The sequence below is a fragment of the Chionomys nivalis genome, chromosome 25 (genome assembly GCF_950005125.1).
Source record: "Chionomys nivalis chromosome 25, mChiNiv1.1, whole genome shotgun sequence".
In the NCBI taxonomy this organism is placed as follows: domain Eukaryota; kingdom Metazoa; phylum Chordata; class Mammalia; order Rodentia; family Cricetidae; genus Chionomys; species Chionomys nivalis.
In genome coordinates, this window is record NC_080110.1 from 29,382,510 (window position 1) to 29,407,417 (window position 24,908).

General features: G+C 57.4%; 2 protein-coding genes across 2 annotated transcripts in view; both read left to right on the plus strand.

The window, feature by feature from the left end:
- Lrp1 (LDL receptor related protein 1) overlaps positions 1-11,572 on the plus strand; it is a 78,595-nt gene extending 67,023 nt beyond the window's left edge. The window contains exons 65-89 of the mRNA XM_057757818.1: positions 192-311; positions 634-756; positions 887-1,012; positions 1,360-1,476; positions 2,015-2,121; positions 2,216-2,348; positions 3,096-3,215; positions 3,737-3,859; positions 4,094-4,234; positions 4,316-4,450; positions 4,525-4,644; positions 5,369-5,637; positions 6,549-6,727; positions 7,081-7,187; positions 7,415-7,531; positions 7,912-8,088; positions 8,188-8,328; positions 8,429-8,602; positions 8,971-9,132; positions 9,481-9,655; positions 9,825-9,926; positions 10,066-10,130; positions 10,214-10,304; positions 10,389-10,533; positions 10,662-11,572. Coding sequence (XP_057613801.1) covers positions 192-311; positions 634-756; positions 887-1,012; positions 1,360-1,476; positions 2,015-2,121; positions 2,216-2,348; positions 3,096-3,215; positions 3,737-3,859; positions 4,094-4,234; positions 4,316-4,450; positions 4,525-4,644; positions 5,369-5,637; positions 6,549-6,727; positions 7,081-7,187; positions 7,415-7,531; positions 7,912-8,088; positions 8,188-8,328; positions 8,429-8,602; positions 8,971-9,132; positions 9,481-9,655; positions 9,825-9,926; positions 10,066-10,130; positions 10,214-10,304; positions 10,389-10,533; positions 10,662-10,802 — 3,410 coding nt within the window. The 3' untranslated portion in view covers positions 10,803-11,572. The remainder of the gene's footprint in view (positions 1-191; positions 312-633; positions 757-886; positions 1,013-1,359; positions 1,477-2,014; positions 2,122-2,215; positions 2,349-3,095; positions 3,216-3,736; positions 3,860-4,093; positions 4,235-4,315; positions 4,451-4,524; positions 4,645-5,368; positions 5,638-6,548; positions 6,728-7,080; positions 7,188-7,414; positions 7,532-7,911; positions 8,089-8,187; positions 8,329-8,428; positions 8,603-8,970; positions 9,133-9,480; positions 9,656-9,824; positions 9,927-10,065; positions 10,131-10,213; positions 10,305-10,388; positions 10,534-10,661) is intronic.
- A 3,768-nt stretch (positions 11,573-15,340) lies between these two features.
- Positions 15,341-24,021, plus strand: Nxph4 (neurexophilin 4). The gene is made up of 2 exons (XM_057757981.1): positions 15,341-15,513; positions 22,546-24,021. Exons 1-2 carry the CDS (start codon positions 15,457-15,459, stop codon positions 23,401-23,403), a joined length of 915 nt encoding a protein of 304 aa, XP_057613964.1. The 5' UTR covers positions 15,341-15,456; the 3' UTR covers positions 23,404-24,021.
- The last annotated feature ends 887 nt before the right edge of the window (positions 24,022-24,908 follow it).

The window sequence follows — 24,908 nt, forward strand, 5'->3', positions numbered from 1 at the left end:
CGGCCCAGACCCAGACGCCAGTCAGCCAGTCATTCCTTCCCCAGCGCGAGCAAGGAAACAAGAGCCTGCAGCAGCTTCTCTCTAGGCTGCATTTCTGCTGCTTGGGCCCCACACAGGGCCCTGTCCACCCCTCCCCCCATGAGGGACACGGGCCCCCACCTGCCCTGAGTCCTCCTCTTCTCCACTCCCAGACATTCACGTCTGCTTGCCCAGTCAGTTCAAGTGCACCAACACCAACCGCTGTATCCCCGGCATCTTCCGCTGTAACGGACAGGACAACTGTGGGGACGGGGAAGATGAACGAGACTGCCGTAAGTGCCAGGTTCAGGGGCGTGGGCAGGGGACATTGGCACACGCTGTTCCCTCTTGCTTCCCGTCGAGGTGCTAGTCAACTTTCCTGGAGTGGTGACATGAGTCACATTGGGTGTCTCCTGTTTTGCTTATACAAGCACTGTGTTTGGTATGGACAGACGGCAGGTCCTGGAAAAAAAAATACCAGGCTGAGGATAAAGCATTCCTTCCTTCTGACCAAAACCAGGCAGGGCCAGGCTTTTGGAAGAGGGAGGACATGGTCACCAGAAACTGGGAGAAGACATAACGGTAGGGTCCTCATTCTCTCATCCCCCCTTGCAGCCGAGGTAACCTGCGCCCCCAACCAGTTCCAGTGCTCGATCACCAAGCGCTGCATCCCCCGCGTCTGGGTCTGCGACAGGGACAATGACTGTGTGGACGGCAGTGACGAACCAGCCAACTGCAGTGAGTTGCCCGTCGCCCCGGCACCCATGTTCCCCTGCAGCACCTGTGACTCCGTTACCCCAGCGGGCACACACACCCCTCCCCTTGGCTCCCCGAGGAGACTCTCCTCACCCGTGCCCACGTCCTGCAGCCCAGATGACCTGCGGGGTCGATGAATTCCGCTGCAAGGATTCCGGCCGCTGCATTCCGGCACGCTGGAAGTGTGACGGCGAGGATGACTGCGGGGACGGCTCCGATGAGCCCAAGGAGGAGTGTGGTGAGTCCGCGCTTGTCTGGGGAGAAGGCGGCCTCAGGTTAGCAGGGGAGGAACAGAGGTCTCAGTGTGGCCCCAGCGCAGGGCTCTTTTGGACGCTGTAGAGCTGGCACAGGCAGAGGGCATACTGCGGCTTTCCCCGGCCGGCCCCACCACCTCTCAGCTCCTTGTTCCTCTCTCTAGCCACCCCTCAGGAGAGACTCGTGCAGGATCTGTGCCCTCTCTGTTTACTGGCTCCCCTAATCAGTTGCCTTCCGTAGATACCACATGGGTATATACAGCAAGCGTGTCCCTGCCTGAGCCCCAGAGCCAGGCTCTCCCACCTGACCGCCCCATACCCCCTCCCCCAGACGAGCGCACCTGTGAGCCGTACCAGTTCCGCTGCAAGAACAACCGCTGTGTGCCCGGCCGCTGGCAGTGTGACTACGACAACGACTGTGGGGACAACTCTGACGAGGAGAGCTGCAGTATGTCACCCTCCCTCTCCCGGGGCCTGTGCGGCTCCCTCCACCCCACTCCATGCCGTGTATCTGAGCTCGTGCCATTTCACCTCATCTCATGTTTCTTTCCATTTTCACACTGTCCTCTTGGGGTCGCAGAGGTAGGTGTCTCTGATGTGCCCCCGTTCCTGCCACCTCTGCCCCGGAACCTTGCCTGCCCCTGTGCTGTCCTTCTGCCCATCGTCCTTAGCTGGCCTCTCCCCAGACCTGCCGCTGTCCCAGTGGTCTTGCCCCTCCCCCCACACGGTCTGTCCTAGGACAGGACCAAGGGCCTGAGCCCTCGCCCCGTGCCTGTTCCTAGCGGGATAAGTGTGAAGATCCTCTTTGCCCAACCGGTCTCATGAGGAGAGTCAGTTAGCTGCCTGGGTTTGTTTGAGTTGGTCGTGACATCAGTCAGCTGTGGCCTTCACAGACTTAGGAAAGAGTCTTGGACTTGGGTGTAGTATTGATTTCCCCGGGCTGGAGATGCCCTGTGCCCACCATGCTGGGTCCTGTCTTTCCCCAGCCCCTCGGCCCTGCTCCGAGAGTGAGTTCTCCTGTGCCAACGGCCGCTGCATCGCTGGGCGCTGGAAGTGTGATGGGGATCATGACTGTGCGGACGGCTCAGACGAGGTAAGCAGAGAGATCTCAAGGAAGGGGGTGGCCTCGGTAGAGCTAGGGCCGAACCCCAGGGCCCTGACCAGGCTGCTGGCTCCTGTACCCACAGAAAGACTGCACCCCCCGCTGTGATATGGACCAGTTCCAGTGTAAGAGTGGTCACTGCATCCCCCTGCGCTGGCGCTGTGACGCGGATGCTGACTGCATGGACGGCAGTGACGAGGAAGCCTGTGGCACCGGGGGTGAGCCCCTCCGGCCTGGCCTCTCTGTCCCAACCCCCCAGGCCATTGTTTGGCCCAGTTCACTTAGTCTTCTATTTCCTTCATACACGGTTGCTGCCACAAACCTTTATCGAGCATCTACTGAGAGCCAGACACTGGTCTGAGTTGTGGGGGTGTAGCGATGGAAAATGCTCAGGCCCACTGCATACATTTTTTATGCAAGTTGTGTCCTAACCTGGCTAAGGGGCCAAGCTATGTAGAAATCCAGCAGGAACCTCTAGGCTCTGTGTCCACCCAGTTGGCTGTGGTGAGAGGCCAGACCCTGCTTACCGTCTTTCTCCAGGGCAGGCAGTGAGACAGGGTCTGCTCAGTAGCCTGAGGGAGCAGTGTCGGAGAAGCTGAGGGCTGGAGCAGGGGTTCCCACCCGGAAGGCAGCCTTCCTGGTTCTGCCTTGTAGGCTGAGGATGGCCACCGAAAGCCAGCACCTGCCACAGGCTATACTAGGCCCAAGTGTTCTCTCTCATCTACTCAGGAATAGCATCCTGAACCCCTGTGGGCACACGCCTCTAAGTAGCCTCTCCTCCCAATACCAGAGGAAGCTGTTGCCCCTCTGCCCACTGGGCAGGAAATTAAGACACCTGAGTCAGGCTATGCTTCAGCTTCCCTGGGGACCACTCGGCCTCAGCCCCACCTTAGAGGGGATTGACAGATCCGATCCTGCAGCCGCAGCCTGTGTTCATTTCTACCCCTCTGTTCACCTGCACCCAGTGAGGACCTGCCCCTTGGATGAATTTCAATGTAACAACACCTTGTGCAAGCCGCTGGCCTGGAAGTGCGACGGTGAGGACGACTGTGGGGACAACTCAGACGAGAACCCCGAGGAATGCGGTAAGATGTAGGATGGGGGTGCAGGAGAGATGGCTCAGTGGTTAAGAGCACTGACTGCTCTTCCAGAGGACCTGGGTTCAAGTCCTAGCACCCACATAGCAGATCACAACTGTCTGTAACTCCAAGATCTGACATCCTCACAAGGACATACATGTAGTAAAACACCAATGCAAATAAAATAAAAATAAATTATATTAAAAAAAAATATGTAGGATGGAGCCAGGCAGTGGTGGTGCACACCTTTAATCCCAACACTTGGGAGGCAGAAGCAGGTGGATCTCTGGGTTCAAAGCCAGCCTGGTCTACAAAAGCTAGTTCCAGGCTCCAAACCTACAGAGAAACCCTGTCTCGAAAAACCAAAAAAAAAAAAAGATTTAGGATGGAGCAAGGTGGGGTTAGGGAATTGTCCAAGGCAAGGACAGAGTGTCAGGTAGGAACATGGCTCCCATACTCCCCAGTGGCCAACTGTCCCCTACCCTTCACCCTCAAGTCTAACCCTGGCTGTTTCCTGGCTTCTCCAGCCCGCTTTGTGTGTCCTCCCAACCGGCCCTTCCGTTGCAAGAATGACCGCGTTTGCCTGTGGATTGGGCGCCAGTGCGATGGCACAGACAACTGTGGGGATGGAACGGATGAGGAAGACTGTGGTGAGCTGAGGGCAGTGAGGGGGGGCCGTACCTGGGGTGCACGCTCCTGCAAGGCTGAAAACAGGGTCCTATCTGGGCTGAGGGAAGCCCTTGGGGAGGGTATTGGAGGCCTCCTGGGGCCCCGAGTCTTCAGGACTTGAGGAGCAGCCGGGACACGCCTTCTTTAGCCAGGTCTCTGTGGGAGGAGGGGTGGTGCGGTCGGTACCCAGATCCTGAAGCTTCCTCCCTCCCCAGAGTCCCCCACGACCCAGAATCCCCACTGCAAAGACAAGAAGGAGTTCCTGTGCCGCAACCAGCGCTGCCTGTCATCCTCACTGCGCTGTAACATGTTTGACGACTGTGGTGACGGCTCCGATGAAGAGGACTGCAGCATCGGTAGGGCCCGGCGTGAGCGCAGAGGGCTGGGTACCACGGGGCAGGGCTCGGGGGAGGAAATCCACCATTTGTCTCCCACAGACCCCAAGCTGACCAGCTGCGCCACCAACGCCAGCATCTGCGGCGACGAGGCGCGTTGTGTGCGCACCGAGAAAGCTGCCTATTGTGCCTGCCGCTCCGGCTTCCACACCGTGCCAGGCCAGCCCGGATGTCAGGGTAGGAAGCTGCATGGGAGACGGGCAGGAACCCCGGCTCCTAGACTCCCCCCTGACCCTCGATGTCACCCCCAGACATCAACGAGTGCCTACGCTTCGGCACCTGCTCGCAGCTCTGCAACAACACGAAGGGTGGCCACCTCTGCAGCTGTGCCCGCAACTTCATGAAGACGCACAATACCTGCAAGGCTGAAGGTAACTGAGTCGGCGAAGGACAGGGAGGGTGGGTGGAGCCAATCCACGCGGGCATAGAAAATGGAGCTGGCCTGGAATGGAACGTGCCTGTGCATGCTTCAGTGCTCAGGCGTGGCCCCCCAGAGTCAAGGTGCACCAGACACCATCCTGAGCAAAGCATAGGAAAATTAGAGGCCGCCGGCTGGGCTTCTGAAGCTCTGTGGGGTGTGAGAGCCATACTCTCGCCTGGCACACAACCCTCAGCCCGCCCTAGATTGAGGATACAGTTAGACTCAGCTCATGGGCCCACCTGCATAGTCCCCCATGCTCTGACAACAAGGTATTGCTCCTTCCATGTGCCTGTGCTCACACACTGTACGCACACATGGACGTGTATATACACACCCCCAAGAGGCTCTCATGCCATGACCGCATGACAGAATTCCTGGAACTGTCGGTAGGGAGGTGGGTCACAAGGACAGATTTCTGAAGGATCTGGGCATTCTGTTATCAGTCTGGGGCACAGATTCGAGTCCTCAGCCTGATGTTGGATGTTCCAGAATCATCCCTTCGGTCTAAAACAATGGCTTGATTAGACTGGAGGCCTCTGTAGAGTGCCAGGGTCTCGACTGGAGGTCATCTTTCCCCAGTACTTGGCCATGCGAGTCCCAAGATCGAACTTAGGCCCTGGGCTCTTGCCTCGACCTTTCAAGTCCATCTGACAGGCGGTCTCTGACTCTGGCAGGCTCCGAGTACCAGGTCCTTTACATTGCCGATGACAATGAGATCCGCAGCCTGTTCCCCGGGCACCCCCACTCGGCCTACGAGCAGGCCTTCCAGGGCGACGAGAGCGTCAGAATAGACGCCATGGATGTTCACGTCAAGGCCGGCCGTGTCTACTGGACCAACTGGCACACGGGCACCATCTCCTACCGGAGCCTGCCACCGGCTGCACCTCCTACCACTTCCAACCGTCACCGGAGGCAGATCGACCGGGGCGTCACTCACCTCAATGTAAATGCCCAGCCTGACAGATCAGTACTTGAGCAGGATGGGGGAGGCTGGCAGAGCCTAAGGCTAGAAGTCAGGAGCAGTCGAGATTGCCTGCTGACGCACAGCTGATAGCCCGAGCAGTAAGGACAGCATAGGACACCAGGACAGACTGACAGCATCAGAGCCCGCTCTGATTCCTGCTTGTCACCCTCCATGTCACTATTGGCCACCTTGCTCAACTACTTGGGGCTTCACTTTGTCAATAAGATGATTAATACATATCCCAGGCTTATGCAGAGTTCAGTGGTAGAATGTGGGAAGCCGTAGGTTTGATCCCCAGCTACAGCAGTGAAAATACCTTACAGGCTTTTTTATCTATCTGGTTGCTTGTTTCTTTAGTGCTAGGACCTCACATGTGATATACTCCCAGCTTTATAGACCGCTGTTTTTTTTACATGTTTAGAGAGAAAGTGCTTTGTGTGTGTGTATATTGCATGTACATGCCATGGTGCAAATGTGGAAGACAGAGGACAACTTTAAGGAGTTATTTCTCTGCTTCTACCACTTGAGTCCTGGGGATTTGAACTCAGGTCATCAGGCTTGGCAGCAAGCACCTTTATCCACTGAGCCATCTCATTTCCCCCACCCCACCCTAAAGCCTTTTTTTTTTTTTTAAAGTGAGGATAAACTAGAAAAATATGAAAATATGCCAGGAATAGTGGCTCATGCCTGTAATCCCAGCTGTATGAGTAGCAGAGGAAGGAAAATAAGAGGTCAGCCTGGGCTACACAGTGAGTTCCAAATCAGCCTGAGCTGATAGAGACCTGGAGACTGGTCGTCGTCATGTTAGTCAAGGCTGGCAGACTCGGGGAGAGAGATAATGAACAGGAAGACAAAAAGATGATGATCCCTGAATGTGTGGCCCCGCTTAGATTTCAGGGCTGAAGATGCCACGGGGGATTGCCATTGACTGGGTGGCCGGGAATGTGTACTGGACTGACTCTGGCCGAGACGTGATTGAGGTGGCGCAAATGAAGGGCGAGAACCGCAAGACACTCATCTCGGGCATGATTGATGAGCCCCATGCCATCGTGGTGGACCCACTGAGGGGGTGGGCAAGGGTCCCGGGGGGAGGTGTTTGGGCTGGTGTTATCCGCAGGGGGACAGAGACCTCAGGCTTCTAGGCTACTCCGGCCCCGTTGAATGGCTCCCCTCTGGTTGGCTGTCACGTGCGGCCAAGATCTGGGCCCCCCTCCAGGGGGCAGCTCTGCCCCTTTAGATGCTACTGGCTTAGCGTATTGTAGTTAGAGGACGTTAGCCTGGTGCTCTCCTGGATCTCAGTGTGAGGAGGACGGGCATCTTCTCCGGTTGCCCGGCAGCACCCACACCACGTCCAGTGCTGGTTCACTATGCTTTTTTCCTTGGCCCTAGAGACCAACCCAACTCTCCCTTCTCCCTCCTTAGTACCATGTACTGGTCAGACTGGGGGAACCATCCCAAGATTGAAACAGCTGCGATGGATGGGACCCTTCGAGAGACTCTCGTGCAGGACAACATCCAGTGGCCCACAGGTCCCTGGGGCAGGGGTAGGGTGTGGGAGGGGCAGGTTCTGGTCACAGCTGCTTCAGAAGTCACCCAAAGTTGAGGGCTGTGGAGCAGGTGTTGGGGCTAAGGGTGACCGGGAGAGATTACGTGAGCAAGGTGGTGTTGCCCCAGACACCAGACAGAATCAGGTCTCTTCTCCGCACCCAGCCTGGTATGGTGGAGGCTGAGCCCTCACGGCTTTCTCTCACCTCAGGCCTAGCTGTGGATTATCACAATGAGCGGCTCTACTGGGCAGATGCCAAACTCTCGGTCATCGGCAGCATCCGGCTCAACGGCACTGACCCCATCGTGGCTGCTGACAGCAAGCGAGGTCAGAAGGGTGGCAGCGTGGTCCCTAGCCCTGCCACCAGGCCTCCCACCCTTTCCACTGAGCCCAGAGACCTCACTTCACTGCCTCCGTCCTTCAGTAGCCTGGGCCCCCACCCGTCCATTTGTTCATTCTTCCAGTATTAAGTTGTGTAAAGTCAGCAGGGGTGGAAGAACTTGGCACATGGGGGGAGAAAAAACTGAAGTCTCCTGTGACCCCTGAAGTGTTGGGATAAGGAGACCTTTTGCCAGCAGGGAGGCAGGGATCGTTGGTTTGGATGTTAAGTTTGGAGGTGCCTAGCCTGACGAAGCCAGGCATCTCAGACAGTAGGTCCGGGGCCCAGGCACCCGTCTTGATTGACCTGACTCTTCTCTCTCCCCCAGGCCTAAGTCACCCCTTCAGTATCGATGTGTTTGAGGACTATATCTACGGTGTCACTTACATCAATAACCGTGTCTTCAAGATCCACAAGTTTGGACACAGCCCCTTGGTCAACCTGACCGGGGGCCTGAGCCACGCCTCTGATGTGGTGCTTTACCACCAACACAAACAGCCGGAAGGTGTGGCGGGGAAGTCCAGCGAGGAGGGGGTGTTGTAGGGCCACAGGGCTCAGGAGGAGCCCTGCTCAGCGTCCACCCCTTCCTTCCGCTCACCTGCAGTGACCAACCCCTGTGACCGCAAGAAGTGTGAGTGGCTCTGTCTGCTGAGCCCCAGTGGGCCTGTCTGTACCTGTCCCAATGGAAAGAGACTGGATAATGGCACCTGTGTGCCTGTGCCCTCTCCAACACCCTCTCCAGATGGTATGCACACCCCTTTCTCGGGTACCCTAGGATCTTTCCCTGGAGCCTCTGGCTTCCCTGACCCTTGGTCCCAGTCCTCTGGCCTGAGTTCTTCTCATAGCCCCTAGGCCTGGGACCTGCACCCTCCAGTGCTTCAATGGCGGAAGCTGTTTCCTCAATGCGCGAAGGCAGCCCAAGTGCCGCTGCCAGCCCCGCTACACCGGCGACAAGTGTGAGCTGGACCAGTGCTCGGAGTACTGTCAAAACGGGGGCACCTGTGCCGCTTCTCCCTCTGGTATGCCCCCAACAGGACTGGTCCTTCCCCATCCCGGGCCCCGACCCTCCCAGGACTGGTCCTTCCCCATCCCGGGCCCCGACCCTCCAGGACTGGTCCTTCCCCATCCTGGACCCCGACCCTCCCAGGACTGGTCCTTCCCCATCTCGGGCCCCAACCCTCCCAGGACTGGTCCTTCCCCATCCCGGGCCCCAACCCTCCCAGGACTGGTCCTTCCCCATCCTCAGGCAGGTGTCTCACCCCACCTCTTCTGTTACCCCAACATCCACTCCCTCTGGCCGTTGCTTCCCCAGGGTTCCTCCACGCTCTGTTATAGGCCCAGGTGGTTCCAAGTACCACAGTCCCATTCAAAATTCCTCTCCCATCAGGCATGCCCACGTGCCGGTGCCCCACAGGCTTCACGGGCCCCAAGTGCACCCAGCAGGTGTGTGCAGGCTATTGTGCCAACAACAGCACCTGCACCGTCAACCAGGGCAACCAGCCCCAGTGCCGATGTCTACCTGGCTTCCTGGGTGACCGTTGCCAGTACCGTGAGTGAATCATCCCAGCCCCAGGGAAGGAAGAGGGAAGCAGGAATACACGGGGGCAAGCTGAGAGGAGGGAAGCCACAGCAGACGGACCATGCCCGGGCTGTGGTGATGCCCACGATGTTGGGCACACCTTCCTGGTGTCGGGAACCTCCTGGCGTCAGGATTATTTGACAAGATGAATGTTCTATCTGAATGCTTATAGGGGCATCCTTGTGTCCCGGGGTCCATGTCAGGACAGTAGGGGCTCAGGAGGAGGAGTCATCCCTAGGTCCTGGAGAGTCCTTACCCCCTGTATCGTGGACCCTCAAGGTGGGGCTTGGGGCACTTTCTCTCCATTCCCAACCACAGGGCAGTGCTCAGGCTACTGTGAGAACTTTGGCACGTGTCAGATGGCTGCCAACGGCTCCCGACAATGTCGCTGCACTGTTTATTTTGAGGGGACAAAGTGTGAGGTGGACAAGTGCAGCCGTTGTCTCCAAGGTGCCTGTGTGGTCAATAAGCAGACCGGAGACGTCACTTGCAAGTGAGTGGGGCCTGCTTCCACATTCTGCCCTGGCACAGCTGTATGCCCCGTCCTGCCACCCCGAGCCCTGGCACGGCTGTATGCCCCCGTCCTGCCACCCCGAGCCCTGGCACGGCTGTATGCCCCTGTCCTGCCAGCCCCAGCTCCAGATTTTGACTCCTTTCTGCAGCTGCACTGATGGCCGGATAGCCCCCAGTTGTCTGACCTGCGTCGATCACTGCAGCAATGGCGGCTCCTGTACCATGAACAGCAAGATGATGCCCGAGTGCCAGTGAGTTGGGCCTGAGCCTCCCTCACCCTCAGATCTGAGCAGGAGAGCCCTCCGGGCCCTGTAGCTCCGCCTAGATCCTGCACCTCCAGTGGGTGCAGAGGTGAGGCCGACCCACTCAGCTTTGCTTCCCTGCCTGCAGGTGCCCACCCCATCTGACGGGCCCCCGCTGTGAGGACCAGGTCGTCAGTCAGCAGCAGCCTGGACGTGAGTGCCAAGACCTAGAGCAAGAGCCTTGTGCCCCCCATTTCCCTGTGCTTCAGACTCAGTTTTCTGACTTCTCTCTGCAGACATGGCCTCCATCCTGATCCCGCTCCTGCTGCTCCTGCTGCTGCTGGTGGTGGCAGGAGCGGTGTTCTGGTATAAGCGGCGAGTCCGAGGGTGAGCCACTGGGAGTCTAGAGAATCTTTTATTTTATAACCCCCTCACCAGCGTCACCGCTCCCTGACTCCTGCCTCTCCCCAGGGCCAAGGGCTTCCAGCACCAGCGGATGACCAACGGGGCCATGAATGTGGAAATTGGGAACCCTACCTACAAGATGTATGAAGGCGGAGAGCCCGATGATGTCGGGGGCCTACTGGATGCCGATTTTGCCCTGGACCCTGACAAAGTAGAGTGGAGGCCATTGAAGGGGCTTTCGGGGTCCAAGGACTGGGGGTGGGCAGGACAAACAAAGGTGTTTTACGGAAGTGGGGGCTAAGGAATTCTAGCCATCTGAACCCTCTATCATTTTTGCAGCCTACCAACTTCACCAACCCGGTATATGCTACACTCTACATGGGGGGCCATGGCAGCCGCCACTCCCTGGCCAGCACAGACGAGAAGCGAGAACTCCTGGGCCGAGGACCTGAGGACGAGATAGGGGATCCCTTGGCATAGGGCCCTGCCCCAGCGGATGTCCTCAGAAAGCCCCTGACAGACGCGTCCTTCAATGAGCCCCCTCCCCAGCCAGCCCTTCCCCGGCCGGCCCTGCCGGATGTACAAATGTAAAAATGAAGGAATTACTTTTTATATGTGAGCGAGCAAGCAAGCACAGTATTATCTCTTCCACCTTCCTTCCTGCCTGCTCCTCAGCACCCCCCATGCTGCCTTGAGGGGGCAGGGAGGGCTCTTGTGGCTCAAAGGTACGAAGGAGCTGATCTCCATTCCCTACCAAACACCCCTGGAAGCTGGCGGTACAGCCTTGTGCCTGTACAAGACACTTGTCCGGGCTCCTCATCCCAGCTTCCCCCCTCAGTTCTCTGGGGTTAGTTCTGGGGAGGTGGCGTCCTCTGCTGACCCTGTCTGGAAGATTTGGCTTTGTGACGTAGGAGGAATGGAGTTGTTGTAGTTCTTGAGGGAAGTCACCCCAAGCCCCAGCTCCCATTTTAGGGGCACCTCTGAGATGGCCATACTCAGTACCCCTTCCAGACAGGCTCCCCTCCCCGGTGCCCCCACTGTGGCTCCTAGGGCTGTACACATTCTTTGGAAACTCCCCCAGCTTCCCCTCCCCTGAGGACCAGGAAGAGTTGGGGCATACCAAGGAAGGGCAAGCGGGCAGCCCCATTTTGGGGACGTGAACGTTTTAATAATTTTTGCTGAATTCCTTTACAACTAAACACAGATATTGTTATAAATAAAATTGTAAAAAAGAAAGAAAAAAAAGAAAAGGAAAAAAAAGCCACTGTGTCTGCCTGCTAGTGTGACCTTGGGAGCTGCGGCCCGCTTCAGCCACCAGAGGGAGCCGTGCTGCAAGCTGGAGGCCAGCCTGAGAACGTTAAGGTCAACGTCTCCAGCCTCATGCCATCTCCAGTCTTCCTGTGGCAGGAAGAGCTGTTTTTTCCTGGCATATGACCTTAGCCTGTGCCTCCCTGTTCCCAGCACACTGACCTGGAGATCTGTCTGACTGCTTTACCCCTTTCACTGTGCACCTGTCCCCCATGGTCCCCCACACTGAGCTGCCACACCCGGAGAAATGAGTACAGTACATCCGGTCATGATGATCAGCCACAGCTCTCTGCTCCCAGCTTCCTTTGAAATGTTGACACCTTTCTCTATGGTGCCACGAGGAAAACCGTGGCTGTATGGCCAGAAAGATGCTTCCGTGGGTAGAGCACTTGCTGTGCAAACCTGATGACCTGAGTTTGATCTCGCAGCCCATGGAAGAGTGAGCAAGAACCAGCTCCATAACATTGTTCCCTGACCTCCACTGCACACATCGGCATACACGCCCATTTTTTTTTCCAATTAAAAACCTGAATTGGGGGGGGGGGGCTGGAGAGATGGCTCAGTGGTTAAGAGCACTGGCTGCTCTTCCAGAGGTTCTGAGTTCAATTCCCAGCAACCACATGGTGGCTCACAACCATCTGTAATGAGATATGGCGCCCTCTTCTGGCATATAGGCAGAATGTTGTATACATAATAAATCTTTCAAAAAAAAACCTGAATTAGGGGAGAGGAGCCAGAGGGAAGGAGAGCCAGGAAGACAGTTTACAACCCCATCAGCCTCCAGCGAATACTGCAGAGATTCCAGGAGTTGATCAGGAGAAGCCTTATGCCTTCTAAGTTACTCCAGATCTTGGACCTCTCTCAAAGGGGACTGAACCTCTTGCAGAAGGTTCTGCAGCTTACCGCTGTCCAGGACAGGGAGGGTTAGAACCCTGCGCTCCCAACTGCAACAGCAAACACAATGTCTCCCAAAGGCCTGTTTTTCATCGCTGACCCTCACTGGTCAGCTTCCCAGGGCATTTATCCCTCCCTGGCTTCCTCCCTTGGGAAGGCCTATAGACAGACGCACATCCAGGAATTAGACCATTCCTTATCCCTCATCTCCAACTTTATCCCCAAAGTCTGCCCTGAGACCTTCCCCAGACTCCCCAGGGCCCTGAGATGAGCCACTGTGCTGGGGAAGAAAAAAAAAAAAAGATGTTGATCCTCAAGTGATGGGCTTGTGGCTCCTTCTGGCCACCAGGTGGCGTCTGCACTCCTGTAGCTCGGCTTATCCTAAAGCTCCACATACTAATTATGCACCTGCCAAGGACCCTAGCCCAGCCTCTCACTTCCTTCCCTGAGGCTATTTTGTGCTGACCCTTCCACCCTGTCAGCTCGTCTCCCCCACCACCTCACCCCACCCCCCCACCCCCGCCATAGCAGTCCCACCCTCCCAGCCCCCTCCTTCTGCCAGCCTACATCTGTAGCTCCCCTCGGGAGTCACTGATTCTCTGCCTGTCACCTCAAGATCCTGGGTAGAGCGAGATGGCCCCAGCTGTGGCTGAGAAAGCACACCCTTTCAGTGAGCGCCCTCCCTCTGCTGGCCAGGACCACCTGGAGCAGTCTCCCAGAAATCTGGCCAGCCAAATGGGAGAGGTCTCAGGAATCAACAAGATCCTGAACAGAAACATGCAGACTGGTGCGGACCAAATGAAAGGCAGAGGTTCATAGGTGGAGATCTTCAGGAGCAGAGGCCAAGACCCAGAGATAAGCCGTGTGCACATGTGTGCAGTGCATGCAAGTGTTATCTCTGTCTCCGAGAGAAGCAGATGACCCGAGACTCACCAAAACGGTGATGGGGTGGGTCTGGCCTCCTGAGGATGGAGACTTTGCACTGTCCCTAAGACACAGGACCACCTTGGCCTTCATTCAGTACAAAGCGTCCCCCCCGCCCCCCCCCCGGGCTTGAGATCAGCCCTGGGTTCTGGTTGGGGCCATCTGGCCTTGCTCCTGACACTTTTGTCCTGCATTTCTTTTTTTTTTTTTTTTTTTTGGTTTTTCGAGACAGGGTTTCTCTGTGGTTTTGGAGCCTATCCTGGAACTAGCTCTTGTAGACCAGGCTGGTCTCGAACTCACAGAGATCCGCCTGCCTCTGCCTCCCGAGTGCTGGGATTAAAGGCGTGCGCCACCGCCCGGCCTGCATTTCTTTTTTCAGCCCTGACTGCAAATAGCTGCTTCCTGGTTTTTGTCTCTTTGGGTGTCACCACAGCACCTGCCTCAGCCCCTCAGCCTCCCTGTCCTTTCCCTGACACCCTCTTTTTGGTGTCTGTCACATCCTATATGTGTCTGTCCTTTTCAAATCCTCAGGCTTGTCTTTAGGAGGGGGGGGGGAGGGAGGGAGAGAGAGAGAGAGAGAGTTAGTTCAGCTCCTTGAAGGTTTGCCTCTGTCAAGCTAAGACAGTGCTTCCTTATGTACTTGGCTGTTCATGCATCCCACCGTATGCTTCTGTGTGCATAAATCATGTGTGTCCATCTGAGTTTGCTTGTGTGCCTGTGTACACAAGTGTACGTGGATGTGTTTTGCTCTGTGTATACTCACTGTACAATGTAGCAGGCTACTGTGGTGTGCCATGAGACACATCTTGGGGTGTGGGCCTGTCTCTTCATTTCTTTGCTTGTTCCTATCTCTTGCTGTCTAGGTGTTGGTCATTACCATCACCTCAGAGTCAGCCACAGCGCATAGCAACAACTGACAGTTGAAGACTCCCTGGGCAGGGAAGAGAGACCAGTGGGAGGAGGGAACAGATGAAGAAACAGCCCAGAGACAGTGCTGGAGCTGGGGACAGAGACAAGGACAGAGATAGACAGGAAAGGGGATGGGATGAGGAGAGCTGGGAGTGGAAGATGGGACTGTGGGACGGAAAGCACAGGACTGTACCAAGAGGCTGGGCAGATGGCACTAAGGACTTTCTGCCCAGCCCCCACTTAAAGTTGCCCTGGGCTGGGCAAGGGTCAGCAATGCGGGTCGAGAGGGGCAAACCTAGAAAGAGCCCGTCTAGCCAAGGGGTCCAGAGACCTCAGAGGTGCCGTGGGGCGGGGGCGGGGCGGTGGGCGCCGTTTGTCAGCCCTATTGACAGACGTGATGGGGTTTCCGTCCGTGATCAATGATTCTCATCTCCGGGCCGAATGAGCCGCGGGGCGCCCATCCATCCCCGTCAGCGCCAGTGCGCTGTGGTAGTCGCCCGAGGCCCCGCTGGCCCTCACCTCGGCCCCTGTACCACTCTCTGCTTGAGACCCACCTAGGCCTGGAGCATAGAAGGGACCCCTCCACCCCGACATCGCAGGACCCTGGTCCTCCCGTGCCGCCGAGCCTGGCGGGGCTCCTGTTCCACGACGCCCCCTTTGCGCGCACAGTCCAGAGCCTAGAGCCCCACGCCCAGTCCTAGCCCTCATCCGCGCCCAAACCTGGCATCTTTAGGGCGCCACCCCCAAGCCCCTCGACCCTCTCCGGATTCACACCTGAGCCAGGGGCGTGTCCGGGGTGTGTCGCGGTGAAAGTCACCTTCCGTGCCCCCAGCTGGGCGGGAGGGGGCGTGCAGGGCGCGGCCGGGATTGGAGCAACGCGGAGCCCCGCCCCTCCCTCCCGCCCGACTCAGACCCAACTTTCTCCCCCGCCCGCGCCCCGCCCCCAGCGCCGCGCTCCGCTCCGCGCTCAGTCCGCGGGCCGAGCCGCCCAGGAGCTCCCACCGCTCGCGCCGCCGCCCTCAGCCCGGCGCCCCGTGCCCGCGCCCTGTCCGGCCGCCCCGGGACCCGCCCTGCCCGACCCACCCGGCCGCCCGGGAAGATGCGGCTGCTCCCAGAATGGCTCCTCTTGCTCTTTGGTCCGTGGCTCCTTAGGAAGGTAAGCGTGGCAAAGCCAAGGCGTGGGGTCCCGAACAAGAAGAACCTTGCATGCAAGGGGGCTCGGTGCGTCCGCCCCGCCCCCAGCACTAAGCGTCCCAACTTTGTGCGTCCTGGGGACGCGGACAGACAGACTGCCGGCTTTAGGACTGGCACGCGCCCAGCGCAAGTTGGCTGAGGGTTAGAAGAAGGTGCGGGGTGAAGGCCGGGCTCCTAACAGCTTCAGGCACCACGGGGGGAGGGGACGAAACGCGACCCGCGAGTGCGCCAGACAGGGAAGGAGTGCGAGACAGACAGACAAGCCAGAGGGTGTTAGCCTAGCCTTCTTTCTGCGCCTACTTTGCCTGTTAGCCTTGCCTTCCTCTCTGTCTGTCCTTCCACCCCTCACCCTCTACCTTCCCATTTCTCTTCTCCTTACTTGTCACAATGCCAGGTAGGCTCTGCGATCCGAACATACATGGCCCAGGCACATGCGCTTCCAAGGACCCACACTAGCAGGGCCGAACTTGGCTACAACCTCCCATCACATTTCCCGCGGAGACACCATCTCCCCTGCACAACCTCACAGACACACCCCCCTTTCGCGCCCAGTAGTGGGGGTTGTCTGGAAGGGGAGTCTCTCTTCCCACTTCCACCCTGCCCCCATCCTTCTTCACTGCTTCTTTTCCTGGGGTTTTTGGGTGAAGACCCAAAGGCTAAAAGGGGCCCAGACCTCATCCTCCCGGACTCTACTTGAAATCCTCGGTTCATATGCATGGTGTGCGCTGACGTGCGTGCCTGCCGTTGTGGGGTGTGTGGCTTAACACCAGCCCCCGTGTGCTAGCATGTGTCCAGGGAATCCAGGGTTGGTGTTTAACACTAGGGCCCAGAGTGAATGTCTATACTGGTGTGCCATGGAGACGCCGCCGGCCGGCTGGCTTTGCATGGACGACTTGCCTGCTTCACAGTGCCCGGGTCTGTGATCCACAAGGGTGGTCTAGACCCTGACCCCCAACTCCTCCCATTCCCAACTATGCCCTACCCAGGTTAAGGGCAAGCAGGTGACTCCATAGCCTTTTCTCTTGGACTTCAGTTGCCAGCTCCCAAGAGAATCCAGAAGAAGCAAGTAATTTTCTAAAACACCTGAACCCTCAGTCTCCTCAACAGCCACAGTAGGGTAGAGACTATCCCAGTGAGCCAGGAGAGTCCTTGGATTCTCCCAAGGCTGCCTGCCTAGTGACCTTGATGGGGTGGAAGCTGGGGGGGAAAGCCTACTGTGTGAACATTGCTGCCTTTGGTGGGAGCTTCTTTTGAACCTGAGGCCCGGTTTTACTCCAGGAAGACAGTAGGAGAGGGTCAGGTCCAAAACCACAGTGTGTGAAGGCCTGGGGTCACAGAGGAGGGAAATACCATTGCCCCGACCCCCCACACACACACCGCTTTCTCCACTCTCTCCCCATCAAATTAACTCCCTGTGGACAGATCTGGTTTAATTTCCTTTGCCCCCTGAAGGGGAATTAAACATCTGGCAGAGACTTGAGGGGGAGTGAGCATGAGGATATGAGAGATGGGATCTATCTGTCTGAGAGAGGGCTGCAGCTGGGGGGTGGCTGCATTGGAAGCAGCAAGGAACTGCCTATCTGCCATTTGGTCCAGCCTGTGCACGTGTGAGAAGCTGTGTCTGTGCGTGGTGTGTGGATGTGTGTAATTCTGCATAGGGAATTCTCATGTGGACTCCTAAGTAGGATGTGTGCACGTCTATCGACCCCCCAGGGTCTCTGATGTATTTGCATATGGGGGCACATCTGTTGTTTGCGTGTGAGTCTGGGTTTGGGAGTGTATATTTGTGTGCTCATGCTTTGGGTCCAGTTGAATGTAAGCATGGGTTGTGAGCTCCAGATTTGTTCTTATTCCCGAGTGTAAGCATGGGCACTGCATTCAGGGATCTCTTGATGCCAGTGTTGGGAGGGGGCAAAAGGTGAGCCGGACACGAGAGGAGAGGCTGGGCAGCCCAGTTCCTAAGACAGCATTTGGAAATCTTAACCATCAATACTACCAACCCTACCTTCCCGTAGGAGTTCTCTGCTTTCTTCCTTTCCTTCTAGGCTCCTGAGACTCCTCTAAGGGTCTGGTACTCCTGGCTTCCATTGCCCGACCCAGGGGCTCTGGTCTCTTGATTGACCTGACTACTTTAGGTCTTCCCAATACAGTCTTCAAGCTCCAAAGTCTGCCTGTCCCTTGCCAAAGCAGCTGCCTACTGGGAGAAACAGCAGGCGATCAATAGTCACTAATCACTAATCACTAATTACTAATTAGCTGGGGGAGGGCAGGGGTGGGGAAGCCTGGGGGACCTTTCAGCTCTATCCTGTCTCGGGGAAGGATTAGACCTGGGCGAGTCCCTCAGTCTGGGTCAGCCACAACCCTTGTGCCAACCACCACCTCGCCTCCCACCTCCTTACCCTCCTCAAGCCCCCTAGCTAATCTCTGGCTAGGCCACTTAGGCACGCACAGCCTGGGCTCGAGCCCAGAGCTGCTGGCTGGGATTTGGGGGGCGGTAATCAGGGGCCGCAGCTGGGCCAGGGACACTAGTGGAGGGGGTGTCTACAGCGACAGTTCCCTTGGGCCAGAGCTTGCAGCCAAACCTCACATCCCGAATGGGAGGGGTGCCGTCGGAAAGGAGGGTCATGGTTGGGGCTTGGTGAGGAGCCAGATAGAGATCTAGGGTGAGGTAACAACAGTAAAGAGATTTGGTGGCAAGGCGAGGGAAGGCAAAGAGGAGTCACTGGGGTCAGGGACCCACACTTGGAGAGCGTGGGGTAATCCTTGAAAGGAAGCAGGTAAGGGGTCGGTGAAGGAATAATTGGCAAGGAGCTAGGGAACTTTGAATAGAGAGAACCCCTGTAACTCTAACAGAGAGGGGGTCAGGTCGCAGTGGAGTGGGCCTCTGGTTCAAGTTCAAAGGGGGGATCCCGGGATATACAGTAGATGGGAAAAGGAACAGGGATAGGGAGCTGAGAGTGCGGCCTTGAGCTCTGGAAATTGGCGACTCTCCCCTTCTCCCCATGCCTGCCCCTCCTCCACCTCTACCCCGCCCACTCCCCCTCCGGCTCAGGCTTCGGGAAATTACATCCCCGCTCCGCGGCTCCCCCCCCCCCCCACCGCGCCCTGGAGCCGGCGCCTTTATAGGCACATTTATTGCAATAATAAAGTGAGGCGCGGGGCGGGGGGTGGGGGGGCGGCCGTTCCCGGGGGGACCGCGCCGGCTCTAGGAAGCAGGGAAATAAAATAAAATAAAATAAAATCAAAATTCAGATAACGGTGAGCCTTGCGCAGCAGGCCGCGGGCAGGCAAGCGGGTGGGGCTGCGGGGGAGAGGGCGATTGGCCCAAGGACAGAGCCCACCTCAGCAGCAGGCCCTCGTCCCTGCCCTGCACTAGTCTGAAGAGGTCCCCCTTGCCTCCACTTACCTGGCCCCCTCCCGAACTCTGCCTTTTTCTCACCTGAATACCTGTCCTCAAGCTCCTGTCTATCCACATCGCCAATCACTTTCCCTGTCCCCTGTTGCCCATTCGGGTCCCCAGTGGCTTCCCCCATACCATCTCCTAGGTCTCTATCAGCAACCTTGTTTTGTCCTCCCTTTCTGTTCTGTCCCATCCTGTCCCGTCCCCATCACCGTCACCCCGTCCCATCCTCGGTCCAGCCAGTCCCCAGTGTTCATTTGTCATTGATCACGCCTGTCCCCATTTTAGCTCCCATCCTCTGTCTCTCTCCATTCTTCTGGTCCATCTCCCTCACCGTCTCAGCCTATCACTGTTTCCTATCTCGCTGTTCTTGCCCACGTCTACCCTTGTGGCTTCCCCAGCCTAGTACCCAATCCTAGCCCCAGTCCCTCTCTGTCCTGGTGCTCACCTCAGCCTGTCCTCCCCAACCCCTCCCCCACAGCTCCCAGCCAGACTTCACCCCACCCCGACCCGACTGCAGTGACCGGTGGTTCTCTACTTACAAGGACTCAGTGCTGTTTGCTTGCTTCCCCAGCCCAGGCCTAGACTGTCCCTTCCCCAAACCCAGGGTGCTGATGCCTCCCCCCCTGATGAATCCTAAGCTCCTTCTGACCCAAAGGGAAGAAAGAGAGAAGCAATGAAGTAGCCTGGAGGCCCAGGGGAGGCGCACCCTGCAATGCGGCTAAGGGGGGCTGTCAGCCTGATCCTCCCTCCCAATTCCCAGCAGTCCTGTCCCCAAAGAGCCCCCACCTCCCCTCCCCGCCTTGGTGGAGTTTGTTTAGCATCAGGAGATGGCCTCAACTCCCCCTCAGGTGCGTGGGCCTGCTGCCTTGGGGCAAGTGTTCCTGGCTGAGTTCCTCCGGAGCAGGAGCAGGCCTCAAGGAGTCTGCTTTAGGCCCTCAGACACCGCACACACCTCTACCTCCCACCCCAGCTGACAGCCAGCCGGCTAGCCTCTCCCCTCTGCAAATGTCACTGCGCCCAATTAGTTTAATTAAACTAGCTTTCAAGTTGGGGGGGTTTCCTCCTTGGACAACACCCAGCTCAGGCCCTCAGTCTTTGTGGGGTGGGCTCTGGCAAAAAGGGGCTCCCTTAACCACACCTTGTCACCCCGCACATCCTCAGCTCCCAACCCACGCTGGAGACTGACAACCAGGAGGACCGAGGAGAGAGCCATGGTTAGAGAGACAGAAATGCCACGGGGTGGGGACATTCCCCAAACTGGAAATTGGAGACAGAGTGGAGGAAGAAACTGAGACCGAGATTGAGAAAAGGGTAGGGGGAGAGAGAGGGATGGAGACAGGGAAAGAGTAAGAGAAGAGAGGGAGAGAGAGCCTGAGCGATCACGGAAGCCAGAGGGAGGATTTTATTTTATTTTATTCCATGTTCCCATTTCTCGGCTCGTTTCCTCTCAGACGCTCACCCCTCCCAGTCCGAGCTCCCCACCCCCAAGGTCGCTTCACCCGCCTTCCCCCAACTCTTCTTTTATCTTAGCTGTCTCTGGCAGTGGGTGGGGGCTCCAAAGCCCAGGGATTTGCTAGGATCATAGAAGCAGACAGCAATTTGTCTGAGATCAGAGGTGGGGGACATCCTGGCACCTCTCTCTGCCCTGCCAAACCTCATTTCCACCCCATCTCTTCTCTGAAGAGGCTGAACCTACTGCTCAGGCTGAACCTGAGCAGTCCCAGGCAGGGTGCAGGACACAGAGTGCTGGGATGTCCTAGGAAGTCATAGCTGGAGGCATTTGGCATCTTAGCACTGAGCAGCTTTGGGGGTGGGGGGGCTGGGCTAGCTGGAAACAGGAGAGGTTTGGTCCAGAAGGGGAAAGATTAGGGTTAAGACTTCAACAACATTCCCTTTGCTTTCCCTGAAGCCTCACCTACTCCTACCTCCAACCCCCTGCCTGGGGTTCAACCCCACCTCCTGGGGTTATTTCCTTACCCCCACCCCCACCCTAAGCCTGATTCCCTAGCCCTACTCAGGTGTACCCTCCCGGTGTCAGATGCCAGCTCAGGCTTGTCTGTCTGAGTCAATCATTCTTGCCACCTCCACCGCCTCACCTGAATTGGGAGGAGGAGTGAGGGGGGCGATAAATATGTATGACGAGCAAGTGGCGGCAGCATTAATAACCTGGGATCGCAGTGCTGCAGGGACGGGGACCAGGGGACCAGGCAGTCGAGAGTCTAGCCCAGCCCTGCCATTCTGGTCCCCTGTGGACACAGTGTGTAGACTCGAATGCAAACAGAGGGGTCACCCATCTTCCAGGTCCTTTACCCCTCTATTCTTAGCCTGCAAGTCAGCATGCCTGGCATTCATATACCATGCCGGCATGCTTGTGTGAGCAACACACTCATTCCTGTGGGTGGACACCGGCCACCGTCCCTGTGTGACCCTCCCTTACACCCTGACACACGGACAGGTAATGGATTCACATAGGAAAAAATGACACCTCTAGACAATCACACAGCAACCCTGTACACAGGCATTAACGACCACAGCTATGAACACACACCCACTGTTACCAATTAACTCATGCAGCTTCACACACACAGATGTGCACAGCCTCCTGGCCCCAGGTGATCAGGCACAAATACACAATGGACGGACGGCAGCAGCCACAAGTAGATGGGAACACACACACACACAGAGCATCCTCTTGCTGATGTACACAGCCACACACACAGCCTTCACAGACTGAAGCTACCCACACCGAATGCATGGACACACATACACAACCATTTCAGGATAACAACCACCCCAGGCACACACAGAACTGCCTCTCCCAAGGGACTTGCAGGCAGTCAGGGCCCAGCTACTGGTGGTGTCTAGCACAGGCTGACTGACACACGCTGACACGCTGGGCTCCTCTCCCTCCCACTCCCTGTGCCAGAGCGGCATCTCCATATTTCTTCTCACTCTCCCGTCAGTCTCCCTGAGCTCCTTTACTCCCGGTCGCCCCCTCCACACACACACCCCAAGATAATTGATGGCCTGGGCCTGGCCCGGCTGCTCCTGCCTCTTGATCCATCAGTGCTGTCTCCCAGATCCCTGCCACCTGAGACAGGCCAGCACGGTGGGCAGGCAGGGTGACTCCTCCCGCTCTTCCAAGCCAAGGAGTGGGGACAGGAGGAGTACCCCGTTATCCTCCAGGCTTCAACCCGTGGTTGATTCTTCTCTGCTCAGCTGGTTCTTAGAGGCCACTCCCGGAAGGAAGGAGCTGGTCTCTGCAGAAGCCAGCCCTTTCCTGATGCTGGATGTTGAGGATGTCACAATCAGGGCCATCACTGGTATAAGCCAGACTATCCAGAAAGGGTCTCTCCCTTTTCCAACCCACACCAAAGCTGGCTTTGTCTTTGAGCCCACACTGGAGCTCTGTGACAACCCAGGGATCATCAGGTCACATTCACAGGTGTAGAAGCTAGGGTCCAGACACATGAAATGATTTGGCCAAGATCACAGAACTTGCAAGGGCTACGAGGTCTGACCCAAAACACACTCCTGAGCCACCGTTGTGGTCTGCCCAGTCCAGTGTCTCTCTTATTTCTTCCCACACAGGCGGTCAGTGGCCAGATCGCGGAATCCGGAAGGCCGCAGTATCTGGAACTGCGACCCGCCATGGCCGGAGGGGGCGCCCGCAGCCAACAGCTCCCGGCGCCCGGGTCTTCCGAGGGCCTGGGCACGGCGCGCTCCTGGAGCTGGGCTTGGCCTTCTAACCACACCGGGGCGCTGGCCAAGCCCGGGGCTGCAGGCGGCCCGCCCGCGCCGCGCACCAAGAGGAAGCCATCCATTAAAGCGGCCCGCGCCAAGAAGATCTTCGGCTGGGGGGACTTTTACTTTCGTGTTCATACCCTCAAGTTCTCGCTGCTGGTGACCGGCAAGATCGTGGACCATGTGAACGGTACCTTCAGTGTGTACTTCCGTCACAACTCGTCCAGCTTGGGTAACCTAAGTGTCAGTATCGTGCCGCCTTCCAAGCGTGTGGAGTTCGGGGGCGTCTGGCTGCCTGGGCCTGCCTCCCATCCTCTGCAATCTACGCTGGCACTAGAAGGGGTGCTCCCTGGACTGGGGCCCCCTCTGGGGATGGCGGGGCAGGGGCTGGGCGGCAACCTTGGGGGCGCACTGGCCGGCCCACTCGGAGGCGCGCTGGGAGTGCCGGGGGCCAAAGAGTCGCGCGCTTTTAATTGCCACGTGGAATATGAGAAGACAAACCGCGCTCGCAAGCACCGCCCGTGCCTGTACGACCCGTCGCAGGTGTGCTTCACCGAGCACACGCAGAGCCAGGCCGCCTGGCTCTGTGCCAAGCCCTTCAAAGTCATCTGTATTTTCGTCTCCTTCCTCAGCTTTGACTACAAACTAGTGCAGAAGGTGTGCCCAGACTATAACTTTCAGAGCGAGCACCCCTACTTTGGATAGCGCCCCTGTCCTGGGCCCCGAGCTTCCCACCAGATCTCAGCCTCACTAGGTGGGACCCTTCCCTGTACCCCATGCTCCTGTGACTGCCCCCCACGTCTTCCAATGTGGGTAGGGTGGAGGAAAACAGGCTTCCCTGGGACTATCAGCGTGGTTCTCCGTTTCCTTTTGGCCCCGAGGGTCCCTGAGGCTGGGGTAGTCTCAAACGAACCGTAAGTTGGAGGAGCCAAGAGCACAACCCCAGAGTGGGCGGGGCTTGGACGCTTTCTTAGGGTTCCTTACGAATACGTATTGGTTCCCCTTTTGCCCACCCTGCAGCTTTAATGACGCCTGGCCTGACCCTTTTTCTTACCCTAAGCGCCGGTCCTATCCACCCCTCAAGACTGTAGCAGTCTACAAGCCCCAACCCATCTAGCCCCTTCCCTTTCTGCGTGCCCTATGTCGGTCCCCCCTTTCTCCCAACCTTATTGAAGCAAAAGTCCTGAGCAGGGGGCTCTGCCTGGCCCCTGTGCTCTGCCCCCCTCCCTAATCCGCTCGCCCACCCGCCCGCCTGCAGTCCGACCCCACCTGCCCTCTCTGGCCGCTTCCTCTCGGTGATATTTTTTTTTTCTATGCCAAAACAGACGAGAAAGGGAAACAAAATAAAGCGAAATCCAATACTCGCCTGTGTGAGACCTTTGTAGGAAAGGGGGGCGGGCAGGTGTGGGGTTTGTCTGGTAGAGGTTGAGCCAAGGCCTCCTTCCTTGGAGTCTGTTGGGGAAAACTGAGGCGGACAGACCCAGCACCTGTGCCCATTTGAGACCTGATCAAGGAGTGATCGACCAATGGGTAAACGTCACCCAGGTGGGCATTATCTCTCTCTAAGGAGGGTGAATGTTATTGAAGGCAGATAGAATGGTGATTAGACCTAAGGTGGGACTTCCGGCAGTGTATTTGGGAGACTTGGAGGAAAGGAGGTTTAAGACCTTGAATGGGACGGAGAAGCAGGGATAGTGTAGACCGAGTGCTGAAGCCGGCTAGGCTCCATCCACGAGGCTGGAGGGAAAGAGAAGGTTGAGAGGGAAGGGGAACGGTGTTTGCGGCATCTGGAGTCATCGATCTTCCTTTTCCTTCCTAATTTCGTGGGCGCTGAGTTTGCAGACGGATGAGGGAGGGAGGGAACATTGGGAGGATGTGAGGGGGGAAGGGACGAGTGCAGGTTTGGAAGGCGGGGCTGAGTCGCGGCTGGTAGCCGCTAGCAAACAGCCCCCTTCAGCCAGCTGCCCACCCTCTCCACCTCCGCCTTCAGCTCTCTCCTGCAGCCTTGGCTGCTAATTTTATCCGCCCCCAACCCTGGCCCGGGCGTTAATTGGCTGCAGCTTCATTAGCAGTTCTCAGCTCAGCAGCCCCCCTCCCCTTGGGACCCCCTGGCTGGGCCTTGTGGGGGGGGTGTGCAGACAAGCTGAAACAGAGAGCCTCTCTTCCTCTTCAGTCAGACTTCTCTGGAGTTCCGGGTAAAGGTGCCCACG

Bases quoted from the DNA above. Each gene is read 5' to 3' on its own strand.
- Nxph4 (XM_057757981.1), top strand. From the start codon at position 15,457: ATGCGGCTGCTCCCAGAATGGCTCCTCTTGCTCTTTGGTCCGTGGCTC. The intron at 15,514-22,545 runs GTAAGCGTGGCA...CTTCCCACACAG, and splicing joins GTCCGTGGCTCCTTAGGAAG to GCGGTCAGTGGCCAGATCGC.